We start from the raw sequence: 26946 nt of genomic DNA on the forward strand, positions 1-26946 counted from the left end.
CTCGGTTGGTAGAGTGGCCTTGCCAGCAACTTGAGGGTTGCAGGTTCGATTCCCGCGTCCACCATCCTAGTCACTTCCGTTGTGTCCTTGGGCAAGACACTTCACCCACCTGCTCCCAGTGCCACCTACACTGGTTTAAATGGAACTTAGATATTGGGTTTCACTATGTAAAGCGCTTTGAATCACTTGAGAAAAGCGCTATATAAATATAATTCACACAATTCACTAATAAGAAGAAGAAGAGGAAGAAGAGGATGATGAAGAAGTGGAAGAAGAAACGGGCCATGAGAAAGTGGAAGAGGAAGAAGAAGAAGAAGAAGAAGAAGAAGAAATGGAAGAAGAAGAGGATGGTGAGGAAGTGGAAGAAGAAAAGGATGATGAGGAAGTGGAAGAAGAAGAAAAGGAAGGAGAAGAGTATGACGAGGAAGTGGAAAAAGAAGGAGGATGGGAAAGTGGAAAAAAAGAGGATAATGAGGAATGGGAAGAATAAGAAGATGAAGTGGAAGAAGAAGAGGATGATGAGGAAGTGGCAGAAGAAGAAGAGGAAGTGGAAGAAGAAGAAGAAGAAGAAGAAGAGGGAGTGGAAGAAGAAGAAGAGGAAGTGGAAAAAAAGTGGATAATGAGGAAGTGGGAGAAGAAGAAGAGGAAGAAGATGTAGTGGAATAAGAAAAGGATGATGAGGAAGTGGAAGAAGAAGAAGATGATGAAGAAGTGGAAGAAGAAGAAGAAGTGGAAGAAGAGGATGATGAAGGAGTGGAAGAAGTAGAAGAAGAACAACAACAAAAACAAGAAGAGGAAGTGGAGGAAGAAGAAAATGATGAGAAAGTAGAAGAAGAAGAGGGAAAGGAAGAGAAAGAAGAAGGGAATGTGATGACGAAGAGGAAGAAAAAGAGGTAAAAGAAGAAAACCATCATACCAGGACATGACACATGTAGGACCATCATACCAGGACATGACACATGTAGGACCATCATACCAGGACATGACACATGTAGGACCATCATACCAGGACATGACACATGTAGGACCATCATACCAGGACATGACACATGTAGGACCATCATACCAGGACATGACACATGTAGGACCATCATACCAGGACATGACACATGTAGGACCATCATACCAGGACATGACACATGTAGGACCATCATACCAGGACATGGCACATGTAGGACCATCATACCAGGACATGACATATGTAGGACCATCATACCAGGACATGACACATGTAGGACCATCATACCAGGACATGACACATGTAGGACCATCATACCAGGACATGACACATGTAGGACCATCATACCAGGACATACCACATGTAGGACCATCATACCAGGACATACCACATGTAGGACCATCATACCAGGACATGACACATGTAGGACCATCATACCAGGACATGACACATGTAGGACCATCATACCAGGACATACCACATGTAGGACCATCATACCAGGACATGACACATGTAGGACCATCATACCAGGACATACCACATGTAGGACCATCATACCAGGACATGACACATGTAGGACCATCATACCAGGACATGACACATGTAGGACCATCATACCAGGACATGGCACATGTAGGACCATCATACCAGGACATGACACATGTAGGACCATCATACCAGGACATGACACATGTAGGACCATCATACCAGGACATGACACATGTAGGACCATCATACCAGGACATGACACATGTAGGACCATCATACCAGGACATGACACATGTAGGACCATCATACCAGGACATACCACATGTAGGACCATCATACCAGGACATACCACATGTAGGACCATCATACCAGGACATGACACATGTAGGACCATCATACCAGGACATGGCATCCTTACCTGGATGGGGGACATCTGAGCATAACCCCTCCAGCTGAAGCCCGGGAACTCCAGCGGGTTGTAGCCAAAACGCACCGGGCGTCCGTCCAACATGGTGCCTTCCTCCACCTCAAACTTCAGGTGGTGAAGGTCTGGGAAGTAATGGTCCGGAGCAGGTCTGTGGACAAGTCCAGATCTTTACAAACACATCTGCAGCAGGTCTGTGGACAAGTCCAGACCTTGACAAAAACATCTGCAGCAGACATTTACAAAAACACCTCATCGGACCATTTCACCCGAGCACTCGGGGATATTGTTTTGTGATAGTCCTGGTGGTACTCTGGAATGCCCTCCCGGTAACAGTTCGAGATGCTACCTCAGTAGAAGCATTTAAGTCTCACCTTAAAACTCATCTGTATACTCTAGCCTTTAAATAGACCTCCTTTTTAGACCAGTTGATCTGCCGCTTATTTTCTTTCTCCTATGTGGAGGGGGTCCGGTCCGATGACCATGGATGAAGTACTGGCTGTCCAGAGTCGAGACCCAGGATGGACCGCTCGTCGGGACCCAGGATGGACCGCTCGCCTGTATCGGTTGGGGACATCACTACGCTGCTGATCCGCTTGAGATGGTTTCCTGTGGACGGGACTCTCGCTGCTGTGTTGGAGCCACTATGGATTGAACTTTCACAGTATCATGTTAGACCCGCTCGACATCCATTGCTTTCGGTCCCCTAGAGGGGGGGGGGTTGCCCACATCTGAGGTCCTCTCCAAGGTTTCTCATAGTCAGCATTGTCACTGGCGTCCCACTGGATGTGAATTCTCTCTGCCCACTGGGTGTGAGTTTTCCTTGCCCTTTTGTGGGTTCTTCCGAGGATGTTGTAGTCGTAATGATTTGTGCAGTCCTTTGAGACATTTGTGATTTGGGGCTATATAAATAAACATTGATTGATTGATTGATTGATTGATTACCCAACTCGATATCCCGATGCAGTGCCGCTGCGGTCCAACGAGCGTGGCGGCGCAAGCACTGTTTCAAGTCATCTCCCGAATCGGAATCCCGAAAGAGATTCTGACTGACCAGGGCACGTCCTTTATGTCACGCACGATAAAGGAATAATACGGATTACTTGGAATTAAGGCTATTCGAACCAGCGTCTACCACCCGCCAACCAACGGGGTTGGTGGAGCGGCTGAATAAGACGCTTAAAACCATGATCCGTAAGTTCACGCACAAGGGCAACACCAAATTGGCATAAATGGCTGGATGCCCTGCTGTTTGCAATGCGCCAGGCACCCAAGGCCTCCACAGGGTTTTTTCCCCTGTTGAATTGCCGTTCGACAGGAAGCTGCGCAGGGTTTTGAACATAATTTAAAAAAGCTGGGAGGAAGGTCCAAATCTCAGCAAAAATACAATTTAATACGTCATGGACCTCAGCAAAACTTGTCACACGAGAATTTGCTCCGGGCCAAGGAACGTCAGCAGCGCTTGCATAACAGGGAGACACAGCTAAGGACATTTTCACCGGGAGGAAAAAGTGCTTGTATTACTTTCGACGTCCAGCTCGAAATTACTCGCCAGGGGGAAAGGACGGCGAGTGGGTGATGTGGATTATGAGGTCCGGCGCTCGGACCGGGGCGGAGGCACCCAAATTTACCATCTCAACCTCCTGAAAGCATGGTGACGGTGGTCGAGGAGGTCGGGCTGGAGAGCTTTGTCATGCCCCGCCCCCTCCTCTGTGACAATCAGGTAGGCAGCGCCTTTCTGTGTTCTCGCCTCGGCCCCGGGCGCATGAACCTCATCCAACATCACATTGGGACCGGCCCGGGTGTAACGGTGCGGTCTCAGCCCTACAGGCTCCCCGAACACAAACGCAAAGTGGTTCGGGACGAATTTAAGTCTATGCAAGCGTTAGGGGTAACAGAAGAGTTACACAGTGCGTGGTGCAGCCCCATCGTTCTGGTAGGGATGAAGGATGGGGCTGTGCAGTTCTGTGTGGATTACCACGAGGTAAATGCCGTGTCACGTTTTGACGCCTACCCAATACCCCGGGTCGACGAGCTCCTTGATCGGCTGGGCACTGCTCGTTTTTTCACGACACTGGATTTGACCAAGGGCTACTGGCAGATTCCCTTGTCATCAAAGTCCAAGGGAAAAACGGCATTTTCCACTCTGGAAGGTTTGTACCAGTTCAGCTGGTTCGGTGCGCCTGCCACGTTCCAGCGCCTCATGGAACAGGTTCTGCGCCCTCACGCTGCATACGTGGCCGCCTCTCTGGATGACATCAAGAACAAACACTTGCGGCGGGTGGGGGCGGTGCTCAAGTCCCTAAGGCAGGCGGGGCTCACCGCCAACCCGGCGAAGTGTGCGGTTGGCCGGAGGGAAGTACAGCATTTGGGGTACCACTTGGAAGAAGTGCAGGTGCGCCCATCCATCCATCCATCATCTTCCGCTTATCCGAGGTCGGGTCGCGGGGGCAGCAGCCTAAGCAGGGAAGCCCAGACTTCCCTATCTCCAGCCACTTCGTCCAGCTCTTCCCGGGGGATCCCGAGGCGTTCCCAGGCCAGCCGGGAGACATAGTCTTCCCAACGTGTCCTGGGTCTTCCCCGTGGCCTCCTACCAGCTGGACGTGCCCTAAACACATCCCTAGGGAGGCGTTCGGGTGGCATCCTGACCAGATGCCCGAACCACTTCATCTGGCTCCTCTCGATGTGGAGGAGCAGCGGTTTTACGTTGAGCTCCTCCCGGATGGCAGAGCTTCTCACCCTATCTCTAAGGGAGAGACCCAAACTCATTTCGGCCGCTTGTACCCGTGATCTTATCCTTTCGGTCATGACCCAAAGCTCATGACCATAGGTGAGGATGGGAACGTAGATCGACCGGTAAATTGAGAGCTTTGCCTTCCGGCTCAGCTCCTTCTTCACCACAACGGATCGATACAACGTCCGCATTACTGAAGACGCCGCACTGATCCGCCTGTCGATCGCCCGCGAGTAGAAAACACAGCCTCAATCGCGGCCTGCCCACACCCCAAGACGAAAGAAAGGTGAGGGAGTTTTTGGGACTGGCAGGCTACTACTGGAGGTTTTATCCCCCGGTTTGCAGACCTGACAAGCTCACTGACAGACCTCACCCGAAAGGGTGCTCCAGATCTGGTTCGGTGGACGGAGCAGTGCCAGCAGTTTTCGAGAGGGTGATAACGGCCGTCTGCGAGGAGCCGGTCCTGCACATGCCTAACTTTTTTATCCCCTTCTGCCTGCAGTCAGACGTGTCAAGCAGAGGGCTGGAAGCGGTGCTGTCCCAGCAGGTGGGGGGGCATCGACCGGACCATACTGTACATCAGCCTGAAGCTCTCGGACCGGGAGTCCAGGTACAGCACGGTAGAGAGGGAGTGCCTTCCGGTATTACCTACTGGGGCGCTCCTTCAGCTAGTGCTCGGACCACAAACCCCTCCAGGGGCTCCACCGCATGAAGGATGCCAACGCGCGGACCACCCGTTGGTATCTCGCGTTACAACCCTACAACTCTACAACTTTCAAGTGGGGCGCAGATGACCGTGGCCAACTTCCTCTCCCGTTCTCCTACGTAGGGGGAGCGGGCGCAGCCGGACGGCTTACCGGCCTGAGTCTGGCGATGGAGGCATGTGGAGGGGGGGCGTGGTCGGCGTGCCTCCTGCGGGGAAGGGCGTGTGTATGGACCGGCTTCGAAGCAGCTGACAGGTGAGTGGATTACCCAGCTGAGGCGATTTATCTACTCACCTGTGTCCTTTTCTCGGCAGGGGCCGAGGCCATCAATCAATCAATCAATGTTTACTTATATAGCCCTAAATCACTAGTGTCTCAAAGGGCTGCACAAACCACTAGGACATCCTCGGTAGGCCCACATAAGGGCAAGGAAAACTCACACCCAGTGGGACGTCGGTGACAATAATGACTATGAGAACCTTGGAGAGGAGGAAAGCAATGGATGTCGAGCGGGTCTAACATGATACTGTGAAAGTTCAATCCACAATGGATCCAACACAGTCGCGAGAGTCCAGTCCAAAGCGGATCCAACACAGCAGCGAGAGTCCCGTTCATAGCGGAGCCAGCAGGAAACCATCCCAAGCGGAGGCGGATCAGCAGCGCAGAGATGTCCCCAGCCGATACACAGGCAAGCAGTACATGGCCACCGGATCGGACCGGATCGGACCGGACCCCCTCCACAAGGGAGAGTGGGACATAGAAGAAAAAGAAAAGAAACGGCAGATCAACTGGTCTAAAAAGGGAGTCTATTTAAAGGCTAGAGTATACAAATGAGTTTTAAGGTGAGACTTAAATGCTTCTACTGAGGTGGCATCTCGAACTGTTACCGGGAGGGCATTCCAGAGTACTGGAGCCCGAACGGGAAACGCTCTATAGCCCGCAGACTTTTTTTGGGCTTTGGGAGGAGAAGAGAAGAAAGACGCACACGAACAAGAAGGAGGCAGCTGGCGACATTTCCCACGACAAATATATACAAATAAAAAGACTTGTTTACCCTGGATCCCGGGCTCCCCCATATTCTGTCAGTCCACGGAGAACCAACCCACACAGAGACTTCCACAATTACTAATACTCCAATGCTAATACTACAATACTAATGATACTCCAGAACTGATACAAAAATATTACTAATACTACAATAGTACAGTACTGATACTCTAATAGTACAATATTACTACTACTGATAGTCCTCACATGTTGCACTTGGGTCCGAGCACGTTGGCTCTGCAGCGACATCGTCCACTCCCTTCGTCGCAGGATTGACCCACGGAGCCTCCGATGTCACACTGGCAGCCTGGCACACAGGAAGTGAGTGAGCCAGAAAGGGCAGTTGTGTTTCCACCAGGCGGAAGGTTCCGGCAAGAACTCACCCTGGCAGCCCAAGAAGCTGCTCTCCTGCAGGTTGTAGAAGCCATCTTTGCAGATGCTGCAGGTTCCACTGCAGGCGTTGGGCTTGCAGTGACACTGACCGCTCTCCTGCCAGGGGAGGAGGAGGAGGAGGTGAAGAAAGAAGGCAGACAGACACACAGTACTGCCCCCTGCTGGCGGGGAGGCTGCGCTCCTTTCACACTCGCCAATGAAGACAGGAATTAAAGAAGACTTTTTGTGAGACCATGTAATAAAGTCAATGAATTTATCAAATGTTTCCTGAAATTATTTTAATGGGACATATGATTGTATTCTTTTATTTATTTCATAATACATGTATTTTACATATTAGCAATGTATGCATTTATATGTTAAATCCATTAATTATCCATCCATCCATCTGCTTCCGCTTATCCGAGGTCGGGTCGCGGGGGCAGCAGCCTAAGCAGGGAAGCCCAGACTTCCCTCTCCCCAGCCACTTCGTCTAGCTCTTCCCGGGGGATCCCGAGGCGTTCCCAGGCCAGCCGGGAGACATAGTCTTCCCAACGTGTCCTGGGTCTTCCCCGTGGCCTCCTACCGGTTGGACGTGCCCTAAACACCTCCCTAGGGAGGCGTTCGGGTGGCATCCTGACCAGATGCCCGAACCACCTCATCTGGCTCCTCTCGATGTGGAGGAGCAGCGGCTTTACTTTGAGTTCCTCCCGGATGGCAGAGCTTCTCACCCTATCTCTAAGGGAGAGACCCAAACTCATTTGGGCCGCTTGTACCCGTGATCTTATCCTTTCGGTCATGACCCAAAGCTCATGACCATAGGTGAGGATGGGAACGTAGATCGACCGGTAAATTGAGAGTTTTGCCTTCCGGCTCAGCTCCTTCTTGACCACAACGGATCGGTACAACGTCCGCATTACTGAAGACGCCGCACCGATCCGCCTGTTGATCTCACGATCCACTCTTCCCTCACTCGTGAACAAGACTCCTAGGTACTTGAACTCCTCCACTTGGGGCAGGGTCTCCTCCCCAACTCGGAGATGGCACTCCACCCTTTTCCGGGCGAGAACCATCGACTTTGGATGTGCTGATTCTCATTCCGGCCGCGAACCGATCCAGTGAGAGCTGAAGATCCCGGCCAGATGAAGCCACATCGTCTGCAAAAAGCAGAGACCTAATCCCGCGGTCACCAAACCGGAACCCCTCAATGCCTTGACTGCGCCTAGAAATTCTGTCCATAAAAGTTATGAACAGAATCGGTGACAAAGGACAGCCTTGGCGGAGTCCAACCCTCACTGGAAATGTGTCCGACTTACTGCCGGCAATGCGGACCAAGGTCTGGCACTGATCGTACAGGGAGCGGACCGCCACAATAAGACAGTCCGATACCCTATACTCTCTGAGCACTCCCCACAGGACTTCCCGAGGGACACGGTCCAATGCCTTCTCCAAGTCCACGAAGCACATGTAGACTGGTTGGGCAAACTCCCATGCACCCTCAAGAACCCTGCCGAGAGTATAGAGCTGGTCCACAGTTCCACGACCAGGACCAGGACTTATATGTTAAATCCATTAATTATTCCTACATTATTTTAGTCATTTATACTGTATATTTAATGTATTATTCATTGTCTATGTATCTATTACTTCATAGGTATTTCATTTATCACATCATTATTGATATTTTTATTATTTTAATGTTTTAATTTTACTCATTTATATGTGTTCTTACTTATTCATTATCTTGGTTATTAATTTAGGGCTTCACGGTGGCAGAGGGGTTAGTGCGTCTGCCTCACAATACGAAGGTCCTGCAGTCAATCAATCAATCAATCAATCAATGTTTACTTATATAGCCCTAAATCACTAGTGTCTCAAAGGGCTGCACAAACCACTACGACATCCTCGGTAGGCCCACATAAGGGCAAGGAAAACTCACACCCAGTGGGACGTCGGTGACAATGATGACTATGAGAACCTTGGAGAGGAGGAAAGCAATGAATGTCGAGCGGGTCTAACATGATACCGTGAAAGTTCAATCCATAATGGGTCCAACACAGTCGCGAGAGTCCAGTCCAAAGCGGATCCAACACAGCAGCGAGAGTCCCGTTCACAGCGGAGCCAGCAGGAAACCATCCCAAGCGGAGGCGGATCAGCAGCGCAGAGATGTCCCCAGCCGATACACAGGCAAGCAGTACATGGCCACCGGATCGGACCGGACCCCCTCCACAGTCCTGGGTTCAAATCCAGGCTTGGGATCTTTCTGTGTGGAGTTTGCATGTTCTCCCCATGAATGCGTGGGTTCCCTCCGGGTACTCCGGCTTCCTCCCACTTCCAAAGACATGCACCTGGGGATAGGTTGATTGGCAACACTAAATTGGCCCTAGTGTGTGAATGTTGTCTGTCTTTCTGTGTTGGCCCTGCGATGAGGTGGCGACTTGTCCAGGGTGTACCCCGCCTTCTGCCCGATTGTAGCTGAGATAGGCGCCAGCGCCCCCCGCGACCCCAAAAGGGAATAAGCGGTAGAAATGGATGGATTGATTATAATATTGCCAATATTTTTAAGTTTTCTTAAAAAATGTTAACTTTTGTCACGATTTACTATAGAACGAGCTACGACTCTTTTCATAAAATTGCCCAAATATTAAGCTTTTTTTGAAAAAATTGCCCAAATATTAAGCATTTTTTTTTTTTTTTGTGACAAAAATTGCGAGGCTTCACGGTGGAAGAGGGGTTAGTGCGTCTGCCTCACAATACGAAGGTCCTGCAGTCCTGGGTTCAAATCCAGGCTCGGGATCTTTCTGTGTGGAGTTTGCATGTTCTCCCCGTGAATGCGTGGGTTCCCTCCGGGTACTCCAACTTCCTCCCACTTCCAAAGACATGCACCTGGGGATAGGCCCCTCCCACCTCCAAAGACATGCACCTGGGGATAGGCCCCTCCCACCTCCAAAGACATGCACCTGGGGATAGGCCCCTCACACTTCCAAAGACATGCACCTGGGGATAGGCCCCTCCCACCTCCAAAGACATGCACCTGGGGATAGGCCCCTCCCACCTCCAAAGACATGCACCTGGGGATAGGCCCCTCCCACCTCCAAAGACATGCACCTGGGGATAGGCCCCTCCCACCTCCAAAGACATGCACCTGGGGATAGGCCCCTCCCACCTCCAAAGACATGCACCTGGGGATAGGCTCCTCCCACCTCCAAAGACATGCACCTGGGGATAGGCCCCTCCCACTTCCAAAGACATGCACCTGGGGATAGGCCCCTCCCACTTCCAAAGACATGCACCTGGGGATAGGCTCCTCCCACTTCCAAAGACATGCACCTGGGGATAGGTTGATTGGCAACACTAAATTGGCCCTAGTGTGTGAATGTGAGTGTGAATGTTGTCTGTCTATCCGTGTTGGCCCTGCGATGAGGTGGCGACTTGTCCGGGGTGTACCCCGCCTTCCGCCCGATTGTAGCTGAGATAGGCGCCCAAAAGGGAATAAGCGGTAGAAAATGGATGGATGGATGTATTTATCTGTATTTTACAGGTTTGTACATTTCATTTACTCTCCAGGTCACATGACCTCCTCACCTGTGCGCACTCGGCGACGCCGCTCAGCGTTCCGGCGAGGTGACACTGGCACGCTGCCCAGGAAGAGACAAACACACGTGTGAGGTAGCGCTCTTAGGTCTAGAAGGGTGCTGAAGGGGACTCGGGTCTCACTGGAGCAGCCCTCAGGGGAGTCCGGGGACAAGTTCCAGTACAGAGGTTTGCAGCGGTCGCAGGCCACGCCCTCCACGTTGTCGCGACACTCGCACTGGCCCTGATGATTGACAGGAGGAAGAGCCAATCAGCTGTGCTGCTACTCCTCAAGATAAGAAGTGGAAGAGAGGAACTCACCAGCGGGGGAGGAACCTCGTAATGAACGGAACCGGCAGGATGACATGTGCCAGCTGGAAACACTTTCATGAGTCAGCACAGCATGCAGCGTGTGTGTGTGTGTGTGCGTGTGTGTGTGTGTTTTTACCTCGGCAGTTTGGGAAGCCGTAGGTGCCACGTGCACAGCTGTCACAGCGCAGGCCGTGCACGTTGTGTAGACACGAACACTGACCTGTCACCTGCTCACAGCTGCTGTAGCGAGAACCTTCTGTGGAACACTGACATGCTACACACACACATACACACACACACACACACACACACGCACACAGTTGGAAGTTATTATTCAATAACATTTACCTACAAAAAGCCAAAAGCAGTGAAGTTGTCAGGTTGTGTAAAAGCTAAATAAAAAGAGACTACAACAAATCCTTTTCAACTTATATTCAATTGAATAGACTGCAAAGACAAGATATTTCATCTTCACACTGAGAAACTTTAATGTTTTTTGTGCAAATAATCATGAAGTTAGAATGTAATGGCAGCAACACGTTGCAAAAACTGCATTTTTACCAGTGTGTTACATGGCCTTTCCTTTGAACAACACTCAGTGCAGGTTTGGGAACTGAGGAGACACATTTTTGAAGTGGAATTATTTCCCATTCTTGCTTGATGTACAGCTTAAGTTGTTCAACAGTCTCCTGCCTCATATTTTAGCCTTCACACATTTTCAATGTCTGGACTACAGGCAGGCCAGTTTAGTACCCGCACTCTTTTACTATGAAGCCACGCTGTTGTAACACCTGGCTTGGCATTGTCTTGCTGAAATAAGCAGGGGCGTCCATGATAACAACATATGTTGCTCCAAAAGCTGTATGTACCTTTCAGCATGAATGGTGCCTTCACAGATGTGTAAGTTAGCCATGCCTTGGCCACTAATACACCCCCATACCATCACACATGCTGCCTAGAACACTTTCACCCTAGAACAATCACTAATACACCCCCATACCATCACACATGCTGCCTACAACACTTTCACCCTAGAACAATCACTAATACACCCCCATAAAATCACAAATGCTGCCTACAACACTTTCACCCTAGAACAATCACTAATACACCCCCATACCATCACATATGCTGCCTACAACACTTTCACCCTAGAACAATCACTAATACACCCCCATACCATCACAAATGCTGCCTACAACACTTTCACCCTACAACAATCACTAATACACCCCCATACCATCACACATGCTGCCTAGAACACTTTCACCCTAGAACAATCACTAATACACCCCCATACCATCACACATGCTGCCTACAACACTTTCACCCTAGAACAATCACTAATACACCCCCATACCATCACACATGCTGCCTAGAACACTTTCACCTTAGAACAATCACTAATACACCCCCATACCATCACACATGCTGCCTAGGACACTTTCACCCTAGAACAATCACTAATACACCCCCATACCATCACACATGCTGCCTAGAACACTTTCACCCTAGAACAGTCCCCATGGTTCTTTTCCTCTTTGGTCCACAGTTTCCAAAAACAATTTGAAACGTGGACTCGTCAGACCACAGAACACTTTTCCACTTTGCATCAGTCCATCTTAGATGAGCTCGGGCCCAGCCAAGCGTTTCTGGGTGTTGTTGATAAATGGCTATGGCATTGCACAGTAGAGTTTTGACTTGCACTTGCAGATGTAGCGACCAACTGCAGTTACTGACAGTGGTTTTCTGAAGTATTCCTGAGCCCAGGTGGTGATATCCTTTACACGCGGATGTCGCGTTTTGATGAGGGATGGAAGGTGCGTAATATCATGGCTTACGTGCAGTGACTTCTCCACATTCTCTGAACCTTTTGATGATATTACGGAGTGTAGATGGTGAAATCCCTAAATTCCTTGCAATAGCTGCTTGAGAAATGTTGTTCTTCAACAATTTGCTCAGGCATTTGTTGACAAAGTGGTGACCCTCGCCCCATTTCTTGTTTGTGAATGAGTGAGCATTTCATGGAAGCTTCTTTTATACCCAATGACCTGTTCCCAATTAGCCTGTTCACCTGTGGGATGTTCCAAATAAGTATTTGATGAGCATTCCTCAACTTTCTCACTCTTTTTTGCCACTTGTGCCGGCTTTTGTGAAACATGTTGCAGTCATAATATTCCAAATGAGCTAATACTTGCACAAAAAAATACCTCAGTGTGAAAAGTATATATCTTGTCTTTGCAATCTATTCAATTGAATATAAGTTGAAAATTATTTGTTGTGGTCTCTTTTTATTTAGCATTTACACAAGCTGACAACTTCACTGCTTTTGGGCTTTTGTATTAATTATGCGTGTTAGTGGCGGCCTCTCACGTGTGCAGCTGGGGTAACCATAGTAACCAGGCGCACACTGGTCACATGACGCGCCGCTGTAGTTGGGCCGGCAGTGGCACTGCCCTGACGCCGTGCAGCTGGTGTCGGACGACGTGCGAGGATCACACGTGCATTCTGGGAGAAACAACGTTTTTGACAGGGTTTTTCTATCGCTGGAAAATAACAATTAGCAGTAGAAACCGAATACAAACTCATTTATTGGAAGTCATTTTCACGCGAATCCTACATGTTTTTTAATAATAGTGTGGAATGTCATTCATCCATTTTCTACCGCTTATTCCCTTTCGGGGTCGCTGGCGCCTATCTCAGCTACAATCGGGCGGAAGGCAGGGTACACCCTGGACAAGTCGCCACCTCATGGCAGTGGGGGAATGTCCAGAATGTGCTCAGTTTACATCCTCACTTACCTTGCAGCATTTTTACGAGTCAATTACTTTGTTGAAATGGAAAATGTGGATATTAACTAGTTTGGCTCAGTCTGCTCTCAGTGCTGCTTGGGTGCCAGAGTGCAAAGAGTGGCGCCCGGATTTGGTGTTAGGAGAAACACTAACCTATTTAATCTTAACCTGGAATGGACTCATGCTGTCTTTACATCAAAGTGGAGTGGTGATTGTGGCCACAATTCATTTATTACAGTAAATTGAATGGTGTGGACACGTTTGTTACTGGATATTTTCTAACATGTTTCTCCCTTAGAGACTTTGTATGTGTAAATAATATGCAACTATAACTGTTTATATTGACAAATGTGCTCTTTTTGACTACAATTGTGTTCTTTAAGGATATTATTATCCACCTAGCTTGTGTGCTTAGCTGTTGTGTAGCTGCTGGCTCTAGTCGTGGCATGTTTACCTTTTGTAAACGATACAGGACTGCTTGTTTATGCCCAAATATTGGCCATCACTAATCTTTAGAAGGGGTGTGGCTTGTTACCTTGACAGTCGGGGTAGGAATAGAACCCAGACCTGCACTGTTCACAGCGAGGACCGTGGAACTGGGGCTTGCACAAACACCGGCCGCTGGCGTCGCACACGTCAGGCAGCGAGCCCACCGAGCTGCAGCCGCACACTGCGGACACACACACACACACACACACACACACACACACACACACACACACACACACACACACACACACACACACACACACACACACACACACACACACACACGTGTCACATGATCACTAAACATGGACCAGGCCTGTGGGGGACTAAACATGGACCAGGCCTGTGGGGGGACTAAACATGGACCAGGCCTGTGGGGGACTAAACATGGACCAGGCCTGTGGGGGACTAAACATGGACTAGGTCTGTGGGGGACTAAACATGGACCAGGCATGTGGGGGACTAAACATGGACCAGGCATGTGGGGGACTAAACATGGACCAGGCATGTGGAGGACTAAACATGGACCAGGGATGTGGGGGACTAAACATGGACCAGGCCTGTGGGGGACTAAACATGGACCAGGGATGTGGGGGACTAAACATGGACCAGGTCTGTGGGGGACTAAACATGGACCAGGCAAGTGGGAGGACTAAACATGGACCAGGCATGTGGGGGACTAAACATGGACCAGGCAAGTGGGAGGACTAAACATGGACCAGGCATGTGGGGGACTAAACATGGACCAGGCAAGTGGGAGGACTAAACATGGACCAGGCATGTGGGGGACTAAACATGGATCAGGCCTGTGGGGGACTAAACATGGACCAGGCATGTGGGGGATTAAACATGGACCAGGCATGTGGAGGACTAAACATGGACCAGGCATGTGGGGGACTAAACATGGATCAGGCCTGTGGGGGACTAAACATGGACCAGGCATGTGGGGGATTAAACATGGACCAGGCCTGTGGGGGACTAAACATGGACCAGGCATGTGGGGGACTAAACATGGACCAGGTCTATGGGGGGACTAAACATGGACCAGGCATGTGGGGGACTAAACATGGACCAGGTCTATGGGGGACTAAACATGGACCAGGTCTGTGGGGACACACTCACGCTGGCAGAGCGGGTAGTTGAAGTAGCCCGCCGCACACTGCTCACACTGGTAACCATGGAAACCGCTGCGACACACACCGTGACCAGTCAGCACGTCACAGGAACCATCCTGGCAACCTGGACCTGAACACTGACATGCTAGAGACACACACACACACACACACACACACACACACACACACACACACACACACACACACACACACACACACACACACACACACACACAAACAGCAGGATGGTGTGAAGTGTGTGAAACTATTTACAATCATGGACAGTTTACTCAGGCGTGTGTGTGTGTGTGTGTGTGTGTGTGTGTGTGTGTGTGTGTGTGTGTGTGTTCTAGCTGCTGGGTGGCAGGATAAATAAAGCATTAAATCAAGTGTGTGACATTCCTTCTCCCGTGAGAACCATATGTGCACACACAAATGTCCCCAGTGTGACCTGAGGGTGGCGCTCTAGTCAGGCGTGGTTATGAAAGCCCTCCAGGTGTGTTTGGGTTCTGTCCGAGCAGGTTCTCACCCTGACAGTTGAGTCCGTGGAACCCCGGCGCGCACACGTCACAGTGGTCCCCGCTGAAGCCCGGCTTGCACACGCACGTTCTGCTCTGTGGATCGGGCCTGCAGGAGTTGTCCACGGTGCCTGCAGCGCTGCACTCGCAGTCTGCACGGAACACGTGTCGTAGAGAACATGTCACACAGTACATATGACAAGTAGCTCCTTTATTACAAACACACGGAGAACGTGTGATGTAGAACACGTGACATAGAACATGTGACGTAAAAGATATGTAAGAGGAGAAAAGACTTAGAACATGTGTTATAGGAAATTGTCCTGTGTCATAAAACATGTGTGAGAGAAGAAAATACATAGAACATATGTCATAGTACATGTGTAAGAGGAGAAAAGACGTAGAACATGTGTCATAGGACATGTGTGAGAGGAGAAAATACCTACAACATGTGACATACAACATGTGTAAGAGGAAAAAATACATACATGTGTAAGGAAAAAAGACGCAGAACGTCTGTCATAGAACATATGTAAGAGGAGAAAGGACGTAGAACGTGTCTCATTGAACATGTGTAAGAGCAAAGACGTAGAACGTGTGTCATAGAACGTGTAAGCGGAGGAAAGACATAGAACGTGTGTCATACAACATGTGTAAGACGAAAAAAGACGTAGATCGTGTGTCATAGCGCATGTGTAAGAGGATAAAAGACGTAGGACATGTGTCATAGAACATGTGTAAGAGGTGGAAATACATACATGTGTAAGAGGAAAAAAGACGTAGAACGTGTGTCATAGAACATGTGTAGGAGGAGAAAAGATGTAGAACATGTGTCATAAAACATGTGTAAGAGGAGAAAAGACGTAGAGCATGTATCATAGAACATGTGTAAGAGGAGAAAAGTTGTAGAACATGTGTCATAAAACATGTGTAAGAGGAGAAAAGACGTAGAACATGTGTCATAGAACATGTGTAAGAGGAGAAAAGACGTAGAGCATGTATCATAGAACATGTGTAAGAGGAGAAAAGTTGTAGAACATGTGTCATAAAACATGTGTAAGAGGAGAAAAGACGTAGAAGATGTGTCATGGAACATGTGTAAGAGGAGAAAAGACGTAGAACATGTGTCATAGAACTTGTATAGGAGAAAAGTGGTACAACATGTGTCATAGAACATGTGTAAGAGAAAATACAACATGTGTAAGAGGAGAAAAGACGTAGAACATGTGACATAGAACATGTGTAAGAGGAAAAAGGACATAGGACGTGTCGTACAACACGTGTAAGAGGAGGAAAGACGTAGGACATGTGACATAGAACATGTGAAAGAGGAGAAAAGACGTAGAACATGTAACAAAGAACATGTGTAAGAGGAGAAAAGACGTAGAACATGTGTCATAGGACATGTGTAATAGGAGAAAATACATATAACGTGTCATAGGACATGTGTAGGAGAAGAAAAGACATAGATCATGTGTCATAGAACATGGTGTAAGAGGAGAAAAGACGTAGAACATGTGACATAGAACGTGTAAGAGGAAAAAAGACATAGAACGTGTGTCATAGTACATGTGTAAGAGGAGAAAATACATAAAACATGTGTAAGAGGAGAAAGGACATAGAACATGTGTCATAGACAACGTGTAAGAGGTGGAAAGATGTAGAACATGTGTCATAGAACATGTGTAAGAGGAGAAAATACATACAACATGTGTAAGAGGAAAAAAGACGTAAAACATATGTCAAAGAACATGTGTTGGAGGACAAAAGACGTATAACAATTGTCATAGCACATGTGTAAGAGGAGAAAAGATGTAGACCATGTGTCATAGAACATGTGTAAGAGGAGAAAATACATACAACATGTGTAAGAGGAAAAAAGACATAGAACATATGTCAAAGAACATGTGTTGGAGGAGAAAAGACGTATAACAATTGTCATAGCACATGTGTAAGAGGAGAAAAGATGTAGACCATGTGTCATAGAACATGTGTAAGAGGAGAAAATACATACAACATGTGTAAGAGGAAAAAAGACGTAGAACATAAGTCAAAGAACATGTGTTGGAGGAGAAAAGACGTATAACAATTGTCATAGCACATGTGTAAGAGGAGAAAAGATGTAGACCATGTGTCATAGAACATGTGTAAGAGGAGAAAATACATACAACATGTGTAAGAGGAAAAAAGACGTAGAACATAAGTCAAAGAACATGTGTTGGAGGAGAAAAGACGTATAACAATTGTCATACAACATGTGTAAGAGGAGAAAAGACGTATAACATGTGTCATAGACCATGTGTCATAGAACATGTGCAAGAGGAAAAAGACGTAGAATGTGTGTCATAGGACATGTGTAAGAGGAGAAAAGACGTACAACATGTGTCATATAACATGTGTAAGAGGAGAAAAGACGTAGAACATGTGTCATAGAACATGTGTAAGAGGAGAAAAGACGTACAACATGTGTCATAGAACATGTGTAAGAGGAGAAAAGACGTAGAACTTGTGTCATAGGACATGTGTAAGAGGAGAAAAGATGTAGTACATGTGTAAGAGGAGAAAAGATGTAGTACATGTGACGTAACATGTGACATCAGACATGTGACATAGAATCATGTGACATAGGACATGTGTCATAGCACATGTGACGTAGAACATGTGACATAGCACATGTGACATCAACCATGTGAAATACAACATGTGACGTAGAACATGTGTCATAGTACATGTGATGTAGAACATGTGTCATAGCACATGTGTCATAGTACAAGTGACATAGAACATGTGACATAGACAATGTGACACGGAACATGTAACGTACAACGTGTAAGAGGGGAAAAGACGTAGAACGTGTGCCATAGGACATGTGTCAGAGGAGAAAAGACGCAGAACATGTGACATAGCACGTGTCATAGCACATGTGACATAGTCATGTGTCATAGCACATGTGACGTAGAACATGTGTCATAGAAAAATGTGACATCAACCATGTGACATAGACATGTGTCATAGCACATGTGACGTAGGACATGTGTCATAGAACATGTGACATCAACCATGTGACATACTACATGTGTCATAGCACATGTGTCATAGTACAAGTGACATAGAACATGTGACGTAGACAATGTGACACGGAACATGTAACGTACAACGTGTAAGAGGAGAAAAGACGTAGAACGTGTGCCATAGGACATGTGTCAGAGGAGAAAAGACGCAGAACATGTGACATAGCACGTGTCATAGCACATGTGACATAGACATGTGTCATAGCACATGTGACGTAGAACATGTGTCATAGAAAAATGTGACATCAACCATGTGACATAGACATGTGTCATAGCACATGTGACGTAGGACATGTGTCATAGAACATGTGACATCAACCATGTGACATACTACATGTGTCATAGCACATGTGTCATAGTACAAGTGACATAGAACATGTGACGTAGACAATGTGACACGGAACATGTAACGTACAACGTGTAAGAGGAGAAAAGACGTAGAACGTGTGCCATAGGACATGTGTCAGAGGAGAAAAGACGCAGAACATGTGACATAGCACGTGTCATAGCACATGTGACATAGACATGTGTCATAGCACATGTGACGTAGAACATGTGTCATAGAAAAATGTGACATCAACCATGTGACATAGACATGTGTCATAGCACATGTGACGTAGGACATGTGTCATAGAACATGTGACATCAACCATGTGACATACTACATGTGTCATAGCACATGTGACGTAGAACGTGTCATAGAACATGTGACATCAACCATGTGACATACTACATGTGTCATAGCACATGTGACGTAGAACATGTGTCATAGAACATGTGACATCAACAATGTGACATACTACATGTGACATAGACATGTGTCATAGCACATGTGACGTAGAACATGTGTCATAGACAATGTGACATCAACCATGTGACATACTACATGTGTCATAGCACATGTGACGTAGAACATGTGTCATAGGACATGTGACATCAACCATGTGACATACTACATGTGACATAGACATGTGATGTAGGACATGTGTCATACAACATGTGACGTAGAACATGTGTCATAGAACATGTGACATAGCACATGTGACATAGCACATGTGACGTAGGCCATGTGACATAGCACATGTGTCATAGACCATATGACATAGCACATGTGGCATAGCACATGTGACATAGACCATGTGACATAGCACATGTGTCATGGACCATGTGACATAGGACATGTGACATAGGACATGTGTCATTGAACATGTGACATAGGACATGTGACATAGACCATGTGACATCAAACACTTGACATAGAACATGTGACATAGCACATGTGACATAGAACATGTGACATAGCACATGTGACATAGGCCATGTGAAATAGCACATGTGTCATAGTACATGTGACATAGGACATGTGACATAAGACATGTGTCACAGAACATGTGTCATTGAACATGTGACATAGGACATGTGACATAGCACATGTGTCATAGACCATGTGACATAGCACATGTGACATAGACCATGTGAAATAGCACATGTGTCATAGAACATGTGACATAGGACATGTGACATAAGACATGTGTCACAGGACATGTGACATAGCACATGTGTCATAGACCATGTGACATAGCACATGTGACATAGACCATGTGAAATAGCACGTGTCATAGAACATGTGACATAGGACATGTGTCACAGAACATGTGTCATAGGACATGTGACATAGGACATGTGACATAGAACATGTGACATTAAACACTTGACATAGCACATGTGACGTAGAACATGTGACATAGCACATGTGAAATAGAACATGTGACATCAAACACTTGACATAAAACATGTGACATAGCACATGTGTCATAGCACATGTGACATAGCACATGTGACGTAGAACATGTGACATAGCACATGTGACGTAGAACATGTGACATCAAACACGGGACCTACTGATGATCTCTCCCGCCGGCTTGGCCTCGCCGTTGTTGTTGTTGTTGTTGCTAGGATACGTGGGGCCGGCTGAGGGAAAGACAAACAATCGATGACACGGCCCTCCATCCTCAGCTGGCGAGTGGGCGGGGCTTACGGTAGCAGTGTGGGAAGTCGAAGTAGCCGCTGGCACATCGGTCACAGTCGTCCCCGCCGTAGTTGTCCTTGCAGAAGCAGCGGGCCGTCACGTCCTCACAGGTGCCGTCAAAGAAGGGGGCGGGGCAGTCGCAGGCTGGCGAGACGGCCGGCACACACGCTCACTTCACTTCGCAACACGCCAAGGAGCCACACCTGACCACGGGACTCACCTGCGCACGCCAGCGGGGAGTCCAGGGGCGTGTGGGGCGCTCTGTAGTGTCCCGGCACGCAGCGCTCGCAGTTGACGCCGGTGGTGTGATGCTGGGGGGGGCGTGGCACACGAGGCTCAGCTGTCAGCTGTCAGCACACCTTCAAACAACAGCAGCCGCCTGGTCTCACCTGACAGTTGAGGCAGACTCCGCCCCCTCGCTTCTGCCCGTGGATGTCCAGGCTGCCGCCGCTGCGAGCCACGTCGGGGTCGTAGAAGCAGTCGAAGGAGTGGCGGTGGCAGTGGCACGCTGTCCACAACACATTTTTCACAATAAAAGCCCAGCGGCGTGACATTTAAAAGGTCAAGAAGGGGTGTTGAGAGAAGAAGAAGCTGGACAGGAAGTAACTCCAGCATTCTATTACCACAACTTCACTTCTTTTTACACTTGTACGAGAGCGAGGGACGTTATTGCTTTTTTCTTGAGGAGTTTTTTCTTGTCTTGATGTGGGATCTGAGCCAAGGATGTCATAGTGGCTTGTGCAGCCCTTTGAGACACTGGTGATTTAGGGCTGTATAAGTCAACATTGATTGATTAATTACAAATTGAATGACCTGTACACTTAATACAACTTTTATGACAGACACCATTTGACCTTGGAACAGACTATTTACCGGGCTAGTCTGTGGAACGCTCTCCCTGACCACCTGAGGGAACCACAGACTGTGGATTCTTTTAAAAAAGGCTTAAAAACCCTTTTTTTTTTTTTTAAATAATAATTTTTTAGATATATGTATGCTAGTTCTAGCTATTAGGCTGTTCTAGTTTTGTTTTTTTTGCTATTCATTTTACTTGTTGGGGGCAGCTATTTGTGGTTCAAGCGCTGTTGTTTTTTTTTTAAATGCACTGTAGGACTTTGAGGTTGTTTTGCGCAATGTAAAGTGCTTTTACAAATACAATCTATTATTATTGTCATCATTATTATTAAGTAAAGAATGTCAAAAATGCGTAATAATTTTTAAAAATGCAGCGCAAATTTTTTTTTTAAATGTTTATTTATAGGTAAGGCTTAGTATGAGTTTGGAATTCACTCTCTAAATAAGTTTTATTTAAGACGAAATGTGAAATAATTAGACAAATGTGTTGACTTGGGAGATGAAAAACAAACACTATGGATTCTACTGCACGCTCTACCTGACCACCTGAGGGCACCGCAGACTGTGAATGCTTTTAAAAAAGGCTTAAAAACCCTTCTTTTTAAAAAAAACTTACTTTTTTTTAGATATATGTGTGCTAGTTCTAGCTATTAGGCTGTTCTAGTTTTGTTTTTTTTGCTATTCATTTTACTTGTTGGGGGCAGCTATTTGTGGTTCAAGCGCTGTTGTTTTTTTTTAAAATGCACTGTAGGACTTTGAGGTTGTTTTGCGCAATGTAAAGTGCTTTTACAAATACAATCTATCATTATTATCATCATTATTATTAAGTAAAGAATGTCAAAAATGTGTAATAATTTTTAAAAATGCAGCGCAAAAAAATGTTTTAAATGTTTATTTATAGGTAAGGCTTAGTATGAGTTTGGAATTCACTCTCTAAATATGGTTTATTTAAGACGAAATGTGAAATAATTAGTCAAATGTGTTGACTTGGGAGATGAAAAACAAACACTATAGATTCTACTGCACGCTCTACCTGACCACCTGAGGGCACCACAGACTGTGAATGCTTTTAAAAAAGGCTTAAAAACCCTTCTTTTTAAAAAAAACTTACTTTTTTTTAGATATATGTGTGCTAGTTCTAGCTATTAGGCTGTTCTAGTTTTGTTTTTTTTGCTATTCATTTTACTTGTTGGGGGCAGCTATTTGTGGTTCAAGCGCTGTTGTTTTTTTTTTAAATGCACTGTAGAACTTTGAGGTTGTTTTGCGCAATGTAAATAGCTTTTACAGATACAATCTATTATTATTATCCTCATTATTATTAAGTAAAGAATGTCAAAAATGCGTAATAATTTTTAAAAATGCAGCGCAAAAAAATGTTTTAAATGTTTATTTATAGGTAAGGCTTAGTATGAGTTTGGAATTCACTCTTTAAATATGGTTTATTTAAGACGAAATGTGAAATAATTACTCAAATGTGTTGACTTGGGAGATGAAAAACAAACACTATGGATTCTACTGCACGCTCTACCTGACCACCTGAGGGCACCACAGACTGTGAATGCTTTTAAAAAAGGCTTAAAAACCCTTCTTTTTAAAAAAAACTTACTTTTTTTTAGATATATGTGTGCTAGTTCTAGCTATTAGGCTGTTCTATTTTTTTATTTTTTGTATTATTTATTTTACATGTTGGGTGCAGCTATTTGTGGTTCTAGTGTTGTTGTTTTATTTTTATTTTATTTTTTAATGGCCTGTAGCACTTTGAGGTTGTTTTGCGCAATGTAAAGTGCTTTTACAAATACAATCTATTATCATCATCATCATTATTAAGTACAGAATGTATAAAATTTGTCATAATTTTGAAAAATGCAGCACAAAATGATGTTTCAAATGTTTTTTTTAGGTAAGGCTTAGCATGTGTTTGGAATTCACTCTCCAAATAAGGTTTATTTAAGACGAAATGTGAAATAATTAGTCAAATGTGTTGACTTGGGAGATGAAAAACAAACACTACGGATTCTACTGCACGCTCTACCTGACCACCTAAGGGCACCACAGACTGAATGCTTTTAAAAAAGGCTTAAAACCCTTCTTTTAAAAAAAAAATTACTTTTTTTTAGATATATGTGTGCTAGTTCTAGCTATTAGGCTGTTCTATTTGTTTTTTTGTTGTATTATTTATTTTACATGTTGGGGGCAGCTATTTGTGGTTCTAGCGTTGTTGTTTTATTTTTATTTTATTTTTTAATGGCCTGTAGCACTTTGAGGTTGTTTTGCGCAATGTAAAGTGCTTTTACAAATACAATCTATTATCATCATCATCATTGTTATTAAGTACAGAATGTCAAAAATGTGTCATAATTTTGAAAAATGCAGCACAAAAAGATGTTTCAAATGTTTTTTTTAGGTAAGGCTTAGCATGAGTTTGGAATTCACTCTCTAAATAAGGTTTATTTAAGACGAAATGTCAAATAATTACTCAAATGTGTTGACTTGGGAGATGAAAAACAAACACTATGGATTCTACTGCACGCTCTACCTGACCACCTGGGGGCACCACAGACTGTGAATGCTTTTAAAAAAGGCTTAAAAACCCTTCTTTTTAAAAAAAACGTACTTTTTTTTAGATATATGTGTGCTAGTTCTAGCTATTAGGCTGTTCTATTTTTTTATTTTTTTTTATTATTTATTTTACATGTTGGGGGCAGCTATTTGTGGTTCTAGCGTTGTTGTTTTATTTTTTTTTAATGGCCTGTAGCACTTTGAGGTTGTTTTGCGCAATGTAAAGTGTTTTTACAAATACAATCTATTATCATCATCATCATTATTATTAAGTACAGAATGTCAAAAATGTGTCATAATTTTGAAAAATGCAGCACAAAAAGATGTTTCAAATGTTTTTTTTAGGTAAGGCTTAGCATGAGTTTGGAATTCAATCTCTAAATAAGGTTTATTTAAGACGAAATGTGAAATAATTAGTCAAATGTGTTGACTTGGGAGATGAAAAACAAACACTATGGATTCTACTGCACGCTCTACCTGACCACCTGAGGGCACCACAGACTGTGAATGATTTTAAAAAAGGCTTAAAAACCCTTCTTTTTAAAAAAAACTTACTTTTTTTTAGATGTATGTGTCCTAGTGCTAGCTATTAGGCTGTTGTATTTTTTTATTTTTTGTATTATTTATTTTACATGTTGGGGGCAGCTATTTGGGGTTCTAGCGTTGTTGTTTTATATTTTTTTTAATGGCCTGTAGCACTTTGAGGTTGTTTTGCGCAATGTAAAGTGTTTTTACAAATACAATCTATTATCATCATCATCATTATTATTATTAAGTACAGAATGTCAAAAATGTGTCATAATTTTGAAAAATCCAGCACAAAAAGATGTTTCAAATGTTTTTTTTTAGGTAAGGCTTAGCATGAGTTTGGAATTCACTCTCTGAATAAGGTTTATTTAAGACGAAATGTCAAATAATTAGTCAAATGTGTTGACTTGGGAGATGAAAAACAAACACTACTGATTCTACTGCACGCTCTCCCTGACCACCTGAGGGCACCACAGACTGTGGATGCTTTTAAAAAAGGCTTTAAAACCCTTCTTTTTTTTCTTTCTTTTTAAAAAAAAACAACAACTTTTTTTTAGATATATGTGTACTAGTTCTAGCTATTAGGTTGTTCTATTTTTTTATTTATTTTACATGTTGGGGGCAGCTATTTGTGGTTCTAGCGCTGTTGTTTTATGTATTTTTTTTAATGGCCTGTTGCACTTTGAGGTTGTTTGCTCATTTTAAAGTGCTTTTAAAAATAAAATCTACTATTATTATTATTATTATTATTGCTATTTACATCGTTGGTTTATTTTATCACGTGTGTCACAGTGGTGGATTTAGTCTGGAATTTGATGTCATTTCAAACACTTTGTTGAAACATTGAGAGGTTTTTTGCTTTTCGTACGTAAAAAGTCCAAGAGTACACCAATTAAGGACATGTGACATAGACAATATTAATACTATGATAATAGATAATAATGATCATTTTGGTCACAATAACTGTATTTATCCACTTTGTTTATTTTTTGGTTGTGTATATTATTGGTCGCCCACCTCTTCTGTAACATAGACGGAACCTATTTTTCTTTTTTCATTTTGGTTGTGATTTTTATTAAACTGGGAAAAATGTTGCTTCCAGACACAGTATACTCCATTTTTATTTTTTCTTCGTTTTATTCAACGTTATATTTAAAAGTTTACATTTCAATTAAAATGTTAAACTATACAAGAAAGACAAGTTGGTAGCATTTGATAGTTTTCTTCCATTATTGTTGTAAATTGTCATTACATCAGTGGTTCATTTGGTCTCAAAAAAACATAATGGCAATAATAACCTGTATCGGCAATTAATTGAACGTCGATATATCGTCGAGCAAAATCTGTATCGGCCCAGGCCGGGTTCAATGTGTACAAACTTGACTATAATACAGATTATTCATATTTATATTCTGTCTTTTGGAGAAATTTGCTTCACTATACAAACTTAACTATTGACAAACCCTGTTCAAGAAGCGATTAAATGTGTCAATTGAGGTTCCACTGTACGTGTGTGTGTGTGTGTGTGTGTGTGTGTGTAAAGGAGGAAGACATAGAAAAAGTGCAGAAAGAAAAAGAAGAACCCAGACCAAACTTATCATGTTTGGGGAGACAGGGAGGTGCCGGCCTCAGAGAGGAGCTGATAAAGTCAAAGGGAGGAGTCGGAAGTGATAAACACTCCGGAATAAGTCCGAGCGATGACCCCTGACCTCCCCCCTGCAGCACTCACGTTCACACTCGTGGGCGCTGTCGATCGTGGCGGGTTGCCACGGCAACTGGTGGTATCCGGGGCAGCACTGGTCACATGACACGCCGCAGGTGTTGTGTTGACAGTCGCACTGCAACCTGCACACACACACACACGGGGATGTTACACATTAGTGACGAGGTGTCGTGGTGTAGGAGGCCTTTGACCTTTGAACCGCACGTCCTGTGTGCGTGGTGCATTTAAGAAGATGTTTAACAGACACGCTCGCCTACTGGACTGCAAGCTGCTGTGTCTAAAAGAGTGTTTTAATACATTCTTTAGCATGCGGGAGCAGCCGTCACTTGAACACAAGCCACAGAAAACACACTTTTTTTTATAATTCATGTGTTTTAAAAATGAAATGGAGTCAATATCGTCGAGATATATTATTAGACATGACACTAATTAGCTTAACACTAAGCTAAAATGATAGCTTAGCATATATTGACACACATCAGATTTATTAGAGCATCTTTAGCGTACTATAAATATATATATATATATATACACAAACACATACATATATACATGTATACGGTTATATGTACTATATATATTTATTCATATATATATATATATATACACATAAATTCCTATGTATAGTGTATATATATATACATATATACTGTA

At 44.8% G+C, this 26946-nt stretch overlaps 1 protein-coding gene across 2 annotated transcripts in view; it reads right to left on the reverse strand.

The window, feature by feature from the left end:
- The window catches only part of lama5 (laminin, alpha 5), a 201957-nt gene that overhangs the window by 112265 nt on the left and 62746 nt on the right, over positions 1 to 26946 (reverse strand). For both annotated transcript variants that reach the window (XM_061902574.1, XM_061902575.1), the window contains exons 7-22: positions 26299 to 26414; positions 21017 to 21135; positions 20848 to 20938; positions 20637 to 20771; positions 20501 to 20569; positions 15539 to 15679; positions 15017 to 15154; positions 13941 to 14075; positions 12987 to 13121; positions 10750 to 10887; positions 10623 to 10675; positions 10446 to 10545; positions 10314 to 10366; positions 6740 to 6845; positions 6564 to 6663; positions 1866 to 2022 (exon numbers count right to left, since the gene is read on the reverse strand). In XM_061902574.1, coding sequence (XP_061758558.1) covers positions 1866 to 2022; positions 6564 to 6663; positions 6740 to 6845; positions 10314 to 10366; positions 10446 to 10545; positions 10623 to 10675; positions 10750 to 10887; positions 12987 to 13121; positions 13941 to 14075; positions 15017 to 15154; positions 15539 to 15679; positions 20501 to 20569; positions 20637 to 20771; positions 20848 to 20938; positions 21017 to 21135; positions 26299 to 26414 — 1786 coding nt within the window. The remainder of the gene's footprint in view (positions 1 to 1865; positions 2023 to 6563; positions 6664 to 6739; positions 6846 to 10313; positions 10367 to 10445; positions 10546 to 10622; positions 10676 to 10749; positions 10888 to 12986; positions 13122 to 13940; positions 14076 to 15016; positions 15155 to 15538; positions 15680 to 20500; positions 20570 to 20636; positions 20772 to 20847; positions 20939 to 21016; positions 21136 to 26298; positions 26415 to 26946) is intronic.

The sequence above is a fragment of the Nerophis ophidion genome, linkage group LG06 (genome assembly GCF_033978795.1).
Source record: "Nerophis ophidion isolate RoL-2023_Sa linkage group LG06, RoL_Noph_v1.0, whole genome shotgun sequence".
Classification (NCBI taxonomy): domain Eukaryota; kingdom Metazoa; phylum Chordata; class Actinopteri; order Syngnathiformes; family Syngnathidae; genus Nerophis; species Nerophis ophidion.